Source organism: Panthera uncia (assembly GCF_023721935.1).
Source record: "Panthera uncia isolate 11264 chromosome C1 unlocalized genomic scaffold, Puncia_PCG_1.0 HiC_scaffold_3, whole genome shotgun sequence".
Classification (NCBI taxonomy): domain Eukaryota; kingdom Metazoa; phylum Chordata; class Mammalia; order Carnivora; family Felidae; genus Panthera; species Panthera uncia.
The window spans coordinates 111,378,771-111,392,009 of record NW_026057584.1 but is presented as its reverse complement, the minus strand read 5'-3'; the positions used below and the strand labels follow the sequence as shown (position 1 = coordinate 111,392,009).

At 46.0% G+C, this 13,239-nt stretch overlaps 1 protein-coding gene across 1 annotated transcript; it reads right to left on the bottom strand.

Moving 5' to 3' along the window:
- Positions 1-246: 246 nt before the first annotated feature.
- LOC125910953 (serine protease 40-like) lies at positions 247-9,095 on the bottom strand. The gene is made up of 5 exons (XM_049614477.1): positions 8,972-9,095; positions 8,000-8,162; positions 5,755-6,029; positions 3,991-4,161; positions 247-679 (listed from the first exon to the last, which is right to left on the bottom strand). The coding sequence occupies exons 1-5, from the start codon at positions 9,093-9,095 to the stop codon at positions 366-368; spliced, it is 1,047 nt and encodes a 348-aa protein (XP_049470434.1). The 3' UTR covers positions 247-365.
- Positions 9,096-13,239: the final 4,144 nt, after the last annotated feature.

The following is a 13,239-nucleotide window of genomic DNA, read 5'->3' as shown; positions in this document are numbered from 1 at the left end:
CCTTGGGCCCTAAGCCATGGCAGCTCTTTGGAAGACTCCTCAAGGCTAGTGATTCAGTTCCAGATAGCTAGCCAGGCCCTCAGTGTCCTTGCCCTTCCCTACTCCCAGCTGAGGGAGCAGGGAGAACTTCATGTGCCAAGGAGCTTGAATGACAGTAGGGTGGGGACAGAAGGTAGCTCTGATAGGTCAGAAACAGGAGCAGGAAGCTTCTTTAATATATTTTTTAAAATTTTATCAGGCCTGGAGCAAGCTTCAGATGGACAGGATTGCTCAGAGATGGGCACATTTAAGAAGAATGTAGAGCCTGTTGGCATTAATGCAAACAAGCTTGTTGGGGAGGGCCAGGAGGGGCATCACAGGGTCTGTCACAGAATCATTAGGAAAATCAGCAGTAGGAGGAAGGTCTGTAAAGACACAAGGGTGATGCAGGTGCTGGGCTTGAGGACAGTGCCCAGAGAAGAAAAGTCACTCAAAATAGGAGGTTTGTCCTGAGAAGTAGCAAAAGAAGGATCAGGATTGGGCAAGGTGCTCCGCTTCTCACTGATCCAGTGGGAAAAGTAGGTGAGCCTGGTGAAGACGCTGGGGCCTATGGGATAGCAGCAGGCCTGGCTCCAGCTAGACAGCCCCATCAGAAACCAAGTGCCACCATTCAGCTTGCAGACCAAGGGGCCTCCAGAATCTCCCGGAGGAAAGAGACAGCATGAGTCATGGGGACCAAAATAGAGGGGGACACACATGGTTTAGACAGTGTGAAGTGCCTTTGCCCTCCACCAGAGTGGAGTTTAGGAAGCCTCATGTCAAGGTGGGGCTGTGAATTGTTCTCATCAGAATTACATGGAGGATTTGAAAAATCCAGACACAGAGTCCCACTGCATACCTCTTTGATCAAAATCGCAAGGGTAAGGCTTTGGAGCTCACTTCACAAAGTCTGTGGAGGGGACTCTGAGCATCCTTCTAAGCTGGCAGTCATAGACCTATGAGAATATGCAGGCAGACTCCAGATATCGGACACCAGCCCTTTGTGCTCCCAATCCTAAGTGAGTGAAGGTACCACCTGAAGTCCCATGGGGCCTGCAGGCCTCTGGGTAATTATCAGTCCAGTACAACATCCCACCTGGGCATTTGTTTTTGACTTATTAAGGTCTCTGGTTTGTGGAGCTTCTTTAGAAAACGCAAACTGTTAAATGTGCTCAGCAGAAAAGAAGTGATCCCAAGTCCAAACTGGTAGGGTGGTCAGAATGGCAGGAAGCCCAAGGGGGTCCCAGAAAAATGCTAAGGACCTTGAGGTCAGGACTCCAAGGCAGGAAGGCACCATTGGGCATAATGCTTCTATCTCATTGGTTATAAAGTAGGGACCAAAGAAACATAGCACCCTTCCAGCCTTCTGTTGAATAAACATGACCGAGTACCCTGTGTGTAGGAGACATTGATATGACAGAACATGAACACAGACAGTACAGCACACACCATGCACAGATGCAAGATGTGGAACAGAGGCACCCAGGGGTTGGTAAATGGCAGGAAGGGCTGCCCTAACTGGACCATCAGAGAGCCTCTAAGCAGAGATGGGAGGGATGAGCAAGGCCTGACCTGGAATTTGCAGGCACAGGTAGGCGGCCTGTTTGGCACAGGTGAGGCTGAGAAGTGGCAGGGCCAGGCCCAGGCTTATCAGCTGGGAGGGTATGGATGAAGGGACATTGAAGGACACTCAGCAGGGAGGTAGTGTGACCTGATACAGATTCTAAAAGGATGGTAGGATTTCTGGGGCTGGGTGAAGCACAGTATGTGGCAGGGCAGAAATCAGCACAGGGAGACCAGTCATGAACTACTGCAGCAGAAAGAGACTGATAAAGGCAGGCAAGAAATGGTGAGGCACAGATTTGCCCTACCTGACCCTTTCCCTCCATTTAAGGTAAAAATGGAGCAAGGCAGGAAAAGCAGAATACAGAATAAGGGCTGAGTGGTGGGTCCTTGGTGTGTGGAGGTCAGAAAGAGGAGGAAGAAAGCAGGAGACATAAGAGGGGCTGCCCTTCAAGTATGATGGGATGTGCTGCAGGGTGCATGGCCAAGCACCAAGTGGGAGGAGGTCAGAGGTGCACCTAGGCATCTGGCTGTCTTGGTGAGAAAACTGTGGAGGAAGGGCGAGCACAAAAGTCTGATAGAATGGGCTGAGGCAAGAAAGAGAAGTGAGTAAGCCAGAGAGGGCCCTTGAAGTGGGTGAGCCCTGTGGGAAGGCAGGCTGAGAATCAGGGCCCAGGGCAGAGAGCTGGGGAAAAGAGAAGGTATGTGTAGGTGTTTTAAGATGGGCATCATGACAGTATGTTTTTCAGCTGATGGGAGATGGTCAAGGAGAGAGACAAAGGGGTAGCAAAAGGAGGAGAGGAAGGAGCTCTGTATGAGGAAGCATGTGGGGGCCATAGCTCCAAGGCTTTTCTAGGTTTGACTATGATCATGCCACTTCACCTTGAGCTATCCACTTTCCTCTCTGGGTCTCAAGTTTCTCCACCATAGAATAGAAGGATTCCACAGAGTAGGAGAAAATATTCTTAATACATATATTCAATACCATACTCATATTCTAAAATTCAATGAGAAAGACACACAATCTCACTGAAATAATGGCAAAAAAATTTGAATAGACACTTTTAAAAAGAGGCAATACACATATGAAAAAAGTGCTTATCTTCATTATTCACAGAGAAATTCTCAGAGAAATGCAAATTAAAAATCACATTTAAAATGGTGGGCAACATGAAGTACTGGAGGCAATGTGGAGCAAAACAACTGTCAGCCCCTGCTGGGGGGGAGTGCAAACTGGTACCAGTGGATTGGAAAGCTGCTCCTCAGTACCTGTGAGAGACGAACCTGTGCATATCTTATGGCACAGTAATTCTACTCCCAGGGTTATACTCAACCAAAATGTGAACCCATGTGCACTAAAACACATGCACTAGGATGTTCACAGCAAATCTATTTGTAATGGTCTCAAGTGGAAACTATCCAAATGCCACCAAGACTAGAATAGATAAATAAAATTGTAGTATATTCACACAGTGGATACCATACAGCAACAAGGTGAACAATGTAAACTACACCCAAGATGCATAAATCTCAGAAACATAATATTGACCAGATGAGAATGCATCCTGTATAATTCCATGTAGGTAAGTCCCGACACTAATCCACAGAGCTTCAGAAGCCAGGACTAGTCTCAGGGAGTTAGTAACAGGAAGGAAGTATCAGGAGGATTCTTTAGGTGCTGGTTGTTACATGATTGTGCCAATTTCTTTTTTTTTTATTTAATTTTTTAAAAAATGTTTACTCATTTTTAACACAGAGAGAGAGAGAGAGAGAGAATGGGAGGGGCAGCGAGAGGGAGATACAGAATCCGAAGCAGGTTTCAGGCTCTGAGCTGTCAGAGAGCCCGACATGCAGCTCGAACTCACGAACTGCGAGATCATGACCTAAGCCGAAGCCAGACGCTCAAATGACTGAGCCACCCAGGTGCCCCAAAAGTTTTTTTAATGTTTATTTATTTTTGAGACAGAGAGAGACAGACAGAGTGCAAGCAGGGGAGGGGCAGAGACAGAGGGAGACACAGAATCTGAAGCAGGCTTCAGGCTCTGAGCTGTCAGCACAGAGCCGGACATGAGGCTCAAACTCACGGACCACGAGATTATGACCTGAGCTGAAGTCGGACGCTTAACAGACTGAGCCACCCAGGTGTCCCTGATTGTGCAAATTTCTAAAAATGCATCAAATAGCACATGTCTAAATTATGCCCTTTTCTATGCATGCTATTCTTCAACAACGTTTTTTTTTAAACGAAGAAATGTATGGAATGAACTAGTATTCTTTGGGGTCTTCTGAACTTCAGTTCTGACACTTCAGGCTGGGGGGTGAGCTTAGGAGGAGGAAGTCAGGGGCAGGATCCAGAGAAGACACAAAGGGAGAGGGGAGTTCCCACTTGATAAACAGAGCCAATCTCACTTACTCTGCAGATGGACTTTCCTGTCATGAGGTCCCCAGCACAAAACATATCCTCGTGTATAGAATATTCACTGCTGCTGGAGTCTGGCGATTGGAAATACATTTTACAGACCTCACTGTCAATGATGCCAACCTCTCCCTCCTGCAGCTGAAATGGCGCAGCCAGGAAATCTGCAGGGGTCAGGAGTGGGGGAAGGTCAGATGTGGGTTGGAGCCTGAGAGAGGGGCTAGCTACCTCCCCAACCTGCCTGCTAATGGACATGCTGCCATTTCCAACTGACAGGATTGGGGATGTCTCTCAGAGGACTTGCAAAGATGAAGGGACAAGACATTTAAGGCAGACAAGAGAGCAAAGGTGAGGGGTCTGCGGTGGGAAGTGCCAGGAGGGAGGTCTGGGTGGCTGCAGTGGCGTGGGAGTTGAAAAAAATGAGACAAGGTCACAGCAGGGTCCAGAGCGAGCAAGGCCTCTTCACCAGTATGTGGAGTTTGGATTTCTCTCAAGCACACTGGGAAACCACTGAAGGGTCTCCTTGTGTTTTGAAAATAATTAATCCGGCAGCTATGCAGATATAGAAGTAGAGGTGGAGGGTGGAAGTTGAGAGTCCTGGCTTGGCCCAGGTTCCAGTGATGCACCTAATGGATGCTGGGTGGGGTGAGGCAGTATGTCAAATAAGACATGGCCCAGCCTCAACAAGCAGCTGGTCTGTGGATGCTTTCCATGTGGATTCTATTTCCACAGATTGCTCACAGGTCAGACTGGTGTTTTCAGTGTCACAGTGACAGCTCCGTCCTGTGGAGTGCTTGCCACGTACAGCTCTCACATGTCCTCGGGGACAACCCAGGCCCAGCAACTGTGGTCAGGGAGAGGACAGAACAGCTGCAGGCTGAGTCTATCATTGATGTCAGATGCTCCCTGACCTGCTGGCTGCTCTAGCCTGCAACTTCCCCTCATACCCCAATTCCTACCCTCCGACCAGTTTTGCAGAATCCTCCTTGCTCTGCCAGTGGTTCTTAATGAGTGACAGTGCTTCCCAAGAGGGTGTCTTTGGAAATGTTGAAGCATTGGCTGTTTTCATGACTAGACAGTGTGATTGATATTTGTGGCCAGAGCACAGCAAAGGAAATCTTGCCCCAAATACCTCCAGTGAGATACTCTGCCACATCATGACCCTATGACCCTACAAATCACGGCAAATTTACATTCTGCTTTTTTTTCACTCTATGTTACATTTTCCTAAATTAAAAGCATTTTCCATTGTGTTAAAAAAAATATTTGCCCACCATTTCTCCTCTCTCAGCCTAAAAATGTACAAGCCCAGCAAGCTGGCAGAACAGACAAGTTTTACTTGAATTAATGGATGAGGGGAAGTGAGATTCACATAGGAATATGTTCTTAATCCAGAAACACCCAACTTTGCCTCTCAAGCCAACAAGCAAACTTGTTTTCATTTCCTTACTGTTATGCTTCCCTGAGTACCTTCCATGGTAGGGGAAGCCCAAGAGGTGCCTGAGGAAGCTTTGGAGGGGCCTGACATGGTCTCATGCAGGACCTGTGAATCAGAGTGGAATCCTAAATGGCTTGGAGTCAAAGAGCCCAAGTTCTTGATTCCAAAAGTTAGATATGCTCAGACTTTTTGAAGCATGACAGAAGGAAATTGAAGCTTTAGAAGGAAATGGTATCAGGGCTGGAAGGGCCCCACAATGGTTAACACACCTTCCTCCTCCACCACCCTTACCCTCCCTGCCTGTCCTGCTCCTACTCACCATCCTCAGTGATCATCCCCCAGCCGGTTATCCAGCAGCTGCTGTGAAGGGGCAGCTTCATGGTAGGCCCCGGCAGGCAGGCAGGGAGGATGTGAGAAGTAAAGTTCACAGATAGAGGCAGTTGCAACAGAGCGATGTCACTGCCCATGTAGTAGCGCTTGTTAAAGTCATTGTGAACAATGACTCGATACACTGTCATCTGCCGGCTATGCTCAGTGGGATGTTGGAGCTGATGGTACCCTAGCAGGACCTGGTAGTCAGATGGTTCATGGGACCTGTTGTGAGAGGCTGTATTATCACCTGTCTCCTCTGAGCACTGGGCTAACACCCTTGCACTCTCACCTGACTGCCTACTCCCAACTCTACCAACCCCATAAGCAACCAGACATGACCATTATTCCAGAGGTTGCTCTCTCCTCCCTTCCTAATATTCTCATCAGGTGGGCTGGATTCTTGTCTGTCTATTGCCTCAGGAAATCTGTCCTTTGAAAGTTTCTGATGGCTTTCCCAGTATGCCCCCAAATCAAAGGAGCAGAGAATCTCAGTGCTGGAAAGAAACATTGGGGCACATCAAACTATACCCCTTCATTATAGAACAGAGGAGACTTGGCTCCTTCCCAGCTCTGACCAGAACCATTGGAAGGTCCCATGGCTTGGAGTGGTTCTCAAAGACCCCATTTCTCAGCGCAGAATCATCCATTCCCTCTTCCCATTCTTCACACTCAGACTTCCCTAAAGGATGAACCCCATCTGGAGACAGGCACTCAATGAGCCTGTGTGGAGCAAACAAGCGAGCACATGGAACTGAACTTGTTTCTGGAATGTGAGCAGCTTTCCAACATACATGGTCTGCTTGTGCTGCTCCCTTGCCCAGACTCCATGTGACTGGATTCTTCTCCCACAAGTCCGTACTAGCTCCAAGCCCCTCCTCTGATTGCAGCCCATGGTACCTCTCCTGACACTGGCTCAGGGTCTACCCTCTTGCATATTCTGGTCTTTCCATCCTGCAGCACAGTAGCTGGGTTCATGTGTCACTTTCCTGATAGGATGAGAAACTTCAAGGTGGGTCTTGCTTCTCCACATCCTCCACAGTGGGCCTCACAAGGGGCCTACCACCCATGAGTGCTGAATAAATGAACAGAACCCAAGTGGTTCTCAAAGCCAGTTGATGCCAGTGGCTCTTACCTCCTCTGACTTCGAGTGTGATATTCTCCCCACTCCCTCTGGGCACAGAGTAAGCCCAGGATACACCTGAGATGCAGCCCACTCTCCTGACTATCTGTATCCCATCTGAGGACAGAGGCCATTTGCTTCATGCCTCACTCTGACCTATAGAGACTGTGGTGAACACAGTTGCTCTTAGGCACATATTTCTACAGAAGTGACAGGAATTTCTGGATGCTGGTTAAACAGCCAGAGTCCCATGATGCTTCCATAGAGAAATGTGCTAGAATGCGCAGGTGGTTAGGACCCAGGGAAGCCTCTGGCAGTTGTGCCAATGATGACCTTTGAACAGCCTGATTGGAAGAGGACAAAATAATTGCCCAGTTTGTACAGGCTCTAATGCTCCCCCAGCCCTGGAAAGTGGGGACCCTAGAACTATTGCTCTGACTTAAAGCCTAAAACCTGTGCCATATGTTCAGCCAGGGACACTACACACCCACTACCATCTGCACAAGAGGAAACAAACCCACTGACATCTTGTTGGCCTGTCTAGAGCTGGGCAAGATGTAGAATGCAGAATCTACCTTGAGTGGGAACAGGACTCAGAATCCTAAAGTTTAAAGAAGACAAAAAGTGGGCTGGAGGCAATGACTTTGGAACTAAAGTTTGTTTTCCAGTACTTACTGATAATCACAGTTAAAGTTAATTTCCACTTAGCTATGTACAAGTAATGTACATGTAGCTGAGACAACCATACCACCTTGATATTACCAAAGTGTGAGGAGGGGGACAGATGGGAACATCCCTGAAGGAAGAGATAAGGTAAATGGCCTTTGTACTGGGAGATGTGAACTCAGAGAGTCAGGAGACTGGAGTAAGGTGGTGAGAAGGGATGGCATTCCAAGTAGAGGGGAATGCTCAGTCAAAGGCAGGGCCAACGGTGCACACAGACACCTGGTGGTGGCCAGGAACAAAGCCTAGGGAAAAAGGTCTGGGACATCATTCTCCCCCTTCTGTTCTGTCCATCTTGTGTTCCCTTCCCAATCCCACCCGAGTCATTGGGCCCATTGGAAACACGCACTTTTGGAAGCAGTGGGCAGCTGAGATCACCCAGTAGGCATCTATGAGGGCAGCTCCACAGATGTGCTTGCCGTGGTAGAGCAGGCTGGCCTGCCATGGCCACCGACGGTCCGGTGCATTCTGGCCACCAAAGATCTTCCCAGTTACTGCTGGCTTCCCACACACTGTGGAGACAATCCTACCCATGAGGCACCATGAGGTATTATGGATGCCAGCCTTGGTGTCTCTGGATGTCAGCATCAACAGGACACAGGGCCACTGTGGCCCCTCCTCACTTTTCAGCTGGGAAATCCAAGGCCCAGGGTGAAGAGACATGGCTCATGTAACAAAGAGCCACCTGGCTTTGCTGGTGATGGTAGTACTAAGGAAGCAGCCTGTGGGTCTCAGTAAGAAGGGGGGGTGAGGTTTGTGGTGCAGGCACCTGCAGAGGTACACATCTGCATATCACTGGGGTGCGCAAGTCAAGACCAGGAGGTGGTGCTGCCCCAGGTGCTTCACCAGACCTTATTTCACTTAACTAGCACACCATTATTTGAAGTCCCAGAAACTAAGGACTTACTTAGGGATGCTGTTTACTCAGGGCCACTGAGGATTAAGTGGTTGCACCCCTCCCACCTCAGTCCAATATTCTAGGGAGACTGAGGCCAAATGGAGCACATTTTGCTTGATAATTCTCCTGAAGCACTGCATTCTGTTCTTAAAATGAAGAGGTTTTGGGGGCCCACACAGGCCAGTGCTGAACCTCTGCTCTTGAACTGAGGAGGCTTGAGATCTAGAAGGAAAGAGCTGGCAAGAAGAGGGGGTGCCCTGGTCTCCTCAGCCATGGGTCTCCCTGACCGTGCCCAAGGGGAACCCAGGAATTCTAGGGTCCCACTCAGCCAGGTAGAGGTCCTCCTGGCCAGTGGGGTGGGTGAGGGAAACTTGAGAGGTGGGGGAACCTGATGCCCCTCACCATACTCCCCCCCGCACTCACCATCTGCAGCAGTTCCCTCGGGCTCAGCACGAAGCAACAGTGGGCACAGCCAGAGCAGGGCTGTGGCCAGCACGCAGGCCCCCTGCCAGCCTGGGCCTGAGCCCTCGGCCCGGGCGCTTGCCATCGGGCCAGTCCACGTCGTCTTCCCAGACGAGGGGCCTGCGCCACGCGAGGCCGCAAGGGCTGCTGGGAAACCGTCTCCCTCTGTGGGGAGTGTCGCCTCCTGCCCTGCAGCCTGTGTGGGTACCAGGAGGAGGAAATGGGCCCACACACGATGCCAGAGCCCCTAGGCTGATGGGAGAAGCAGAGGACATATAGAGTCTTCTGCCAAAGGACCCCAGTTTGATGGCAGACACAGCGTGGTTATGGTGTATGCCTAGGAATATGCACTAATGGTCAGAGGTCATGTGCTTATATAATGTCACCAAATATTTCTAACTGGCTTTCAAGATCCAATGCACTCATTTCTACCCCTCCCCCATTCACATAATTAGGTCAGACCCACTATGGATAATATCTCTTTCTTAAACTCACTTGAGCAATACAGCATGGCATAGTAATGGGGTGGATATTTCATTATAGTCACAGGTGGCAAGAGGGCATTATGCAAGGGTATGGGTTGTATGCGGAGTTCAACCTCTGGCTGCCAACAACTTATGTTCTTCCCAAATGCAAAATCATTCACTATATTCCAAGGTCCCCAAGAGTCTCATTCCATTACAGTATCAACTCAAAATTCAGAGTCATCTGTTAGAGAAGGTCACTGAGAGGATATGACCACTGGTTGATCTTAGAGCTAGATCCAGGCAGAAAAGGCCCCTCACTCTCTCCCCTGGCCTTGGAATGTATGCTTTGCCCACCAAGTGGGAGCTGCTTCAAGGACACCCAAGACAAGCCTCATATTTAAGTTCTCTTGCTAATTAAACCTGCCACCTACCAATCTGCAGCAGCCTGCCTCTTTTTCTAGCCTCTCCTTGACCTCTGCGAACAGGGGCCAATCTGTGAGCCAAACTAGTCATCTAAATGTAAGCATCAGTATCTCATCAGCTCAAAGTGCAAAATCTCATCATTTAAATCCTCTAAGTTAGGTGAGGATGAGGTTCCTAGCTTTAATCCATTAAACATAGTTATTAAACAAAAATTTTCCTCCATCTGAGGACCTATAAAACTAAAGAAACTACCTACCCAACATTCCCAACACACAATGGTGGGACAGGCCTAGGATAATGCAAGACATTGCCATTCAAAGAGGGAGGAGGAGGGGAGATGGAGAATACAAAGGAGTTACTTGTGCATAAGTTTGTATATCCTATTGGACAAGATTTCAAGGCCTTAGGAAAGAATTCTCTGTGACTCTTGGCTCTGCCCTTTAGACTCTTGGTTATCCTTCTCCTGCCTTTTCTTTTAATTTTAATATTTGCTTATTTCATTATTTATTTATTTATATTTATTTATTTGCTTTTTATTTATTTATTTATTTATTTATTTTTATTTATTTAAATTTACATCCAAGGTAGTTAGCATATAGTGCAATAATGATTTCAGAAGTAGATTCCAGTGATTCATCCCCTATATATAACACCCAGTGCTCATCCCAAGTGTCTTCCTTAATGCCCCTTATACATTTAGCCCATCCCTCCACCCACAACCCCTCTGGCAACCCTCAGTTTATTCTCTATATTTAAGAGTCTCTTATGTTTTGTCTGTCTCTTGTTTTTATACTATTTTTGCTTCCCTTCCCTTACATTCATCTATTTTCTATCTTAAATTCCACATATGAGTGAAGTCATATAATATTTGTCTTTCTCTGACCAATTAATTTTGCTTAGCATAATACTCTCTAGTTCCATCCACACAGTTGCAAATGGCAAGACTTCATTCTTTTTGATTGCTGAGTAATACTTCATTGTATATATATATATATATATATATATATATATATATATATATACCACATCTTCTTTATCCATTCATCTGTGGATGGACATTAGGGCTCTTTCCATACTTTAGCTATTGTTGATAGCACTGCTATACATTGGGGTGCACGTGCCCCCTTCGAAACAGCAAACCTGAATCCCTTGGATAAATACCTAGTAGTGCAATTGCTGGGTTGTAGGGTAGTTCTATTTTTAATTTTTTGAGGAATCTCCATACCGTTTTCCAGAGTGGCTGCACCAGTTTGCATTTCCATCAGTAGTGCAAAAGAGATCCTCTTTCTCCACATCCTCACCAACATCTGCTGTTGCCTGAGTTGTTAATTTTAGCCATTCTGATTGGTGTGAGATGGTATCTCATTGTGGTTTTGATTTGTATTTCCCTGATGATGTTGATGTTGAGCATTTTTTCATGTGTCTGTTAGTCATTTGGATGTCTTCCTTGGAAAAGTGTCTATTCATGTCTTTTGTCCATTTCTTCACTAGATTATTTGTTTTTTGGGTGCTGAGTTTGATAAGTTCTTTATTGATTTTGGATACTAACCCTTTATCTGATATGTCATTTGCAAATATCTTCTCCCATTCCATTGGTTGCCTTTTAGTTTATAGTTTTGATGATTGTTTCCTTTGTTTTTGTTTCCCCCAAAGACAAGTTGAGTAAGAAGTTGCTGTGGCCGAGGTCAAAGGGGTTTTTGCCTACTTTCTCCTCTAGGATTTTGATGGCTTCTGTCTTACGTTTAGGTTTTTCTTGCATTTCAAGCTTACTTTTGTGCATGGTGTAAGAAAGTGGTCCAGGTTAATTTTTCTGCATGTCACTGTCCAGTTTTCCCAACATCGTTTGCTAAAGAGACTGTCTTTATTCCACTGGATATTCTTTCCTTCTTTGTCAAAGATGAGTTGGCCATACATTTGTGGGTACATTTCTGGGTTTTCTATTCTGTTACATTGATCTGAGTGTCTGGTTTTGTGCCAGTACCATACTGTCTTGGTGATTACAGCTTTGTAATACATCTTGAAGTCTGGGATTGTGATGCCTCCAGTTTGGTTTTCTTTTTAGAATTGCTTTCACTATTTGGGGTCTTTTCTGGTTCCATACAAATTTTAGGATTGTTTGTTCTAGCTATGTGAAGAGTGCTGGTGTTATTTTGATAGGAACTGCATTGAATATGTAGATTGCTTTGGGTAGTATTCACATTTTAACAACATTTTTTCTTCCATAAGCATGGAATATTTTTCAAATTTTTTGTGTCTTCAATTTTCTTTCATAAGCTTTCTATAGTTTTCAGTGTATAGATTTTTCATGTCTTTGGTTAGGTTTATTCCTAGGTATATTATGGTTTTTGGTGCAACTGCAAATGGGATCAATTCCTTGATTTCTCTTTCTGTTGCTTCATTATTTGTGTACAGGAATGCAATCGATTTCTGTGCATTGATTTAATATCCTGTGACTTTGCTGAATTCATGGATCAATTCTAGCAGGTTTTTGGTGGAATATTTTGGGTTTTCTATATAGAGTATCATGTCATCTGCAAAGAGTGAAAGTTTGACTTCCTCCTTGCTGATTTTGATGCCTTTTATTCCTTTGTGTTGTCTGATTGCTAAGGCTAGGACTTTCAACACTATGTTGAATAACAGTGGTGAGAGTGGACATCCCTGTCTTGTTCCTGACCCCAGGGGGTAAGCTCTCAGTTTTTCCCCATTGAGGATGATATTAGCAGTGGGTCTTTCATATATGACTTTTAAGATCTTGAGGTATGATCCTTCTATCCCTACTTTCTTGAGGGTTTTTATCAAGAAAGGATGCTGTGTTTTGTCAAATGTTTTCTCTGCATCTATTGAGAGGATAATGTGGTTCTTGTCCTTTCTTTTATTGAGGTGATGTATCACATTGTTTTGCAGACATTGAATCAGTCCTGCATCCCACGTATAAATCCCACTTGGTCATGGTGCATAATTCTTTTAATGTATTGTTGGATCCAGTTGGCTAGTATCTTGTTGAGGATTTTTGCATCCATGTTCATCAAGGAAATTGGTCTGTAGTTCTCCTTTTAGTGGGGTCTTTGGTTTTGCAATCAAGGTAATGCTGGCTTCATAGAATGAGTTTGGAAGTTTTCCTTCCATTTCTATTTTTGGTAACAGCTTCAAAAGAATAGGTGTTAACGCTTCTTTAAATGTTTGGTAGAATTCCCCTGGAAAGCCATCTGGCCCTGGACTCTAGTTTTTTGGGAGATTTTTGATTACTAATTCAATTTCTTTACTGGTTATGGGTCTGTTCAAGTTTTCTCTTTCTTTTTGTTTCAGTTTTGTTTTGTTTCAGTCTATATGTTTCTAGGA

Excerpts from the sequence above, each read along its gene's own strand:
- LOC125910953 (XM_049614477.1), bottom strand. The coding sequence starts at position 9,095 with ATGGCAAGCGCCCGGGCCGAGGGCTCAGGCCCAGGCTGGCAGGGGGCC. Across the intron at positions 6,030-7,999 it reads GCTGCCCACTGCTTCCAAAA|GTCCCATGAACCATCTGACT; the intron begins GTGCGTGTTTCC and ends CTCTCACAACAG. Across the intron at positions 680-3,990 it reads AAAGTCCATCTGCAGAGTAA|ATTCTGGAGGCCCCTTGGTC; the intron begins GTGAGATTGGCT and ends TTCCTCCGGGAG.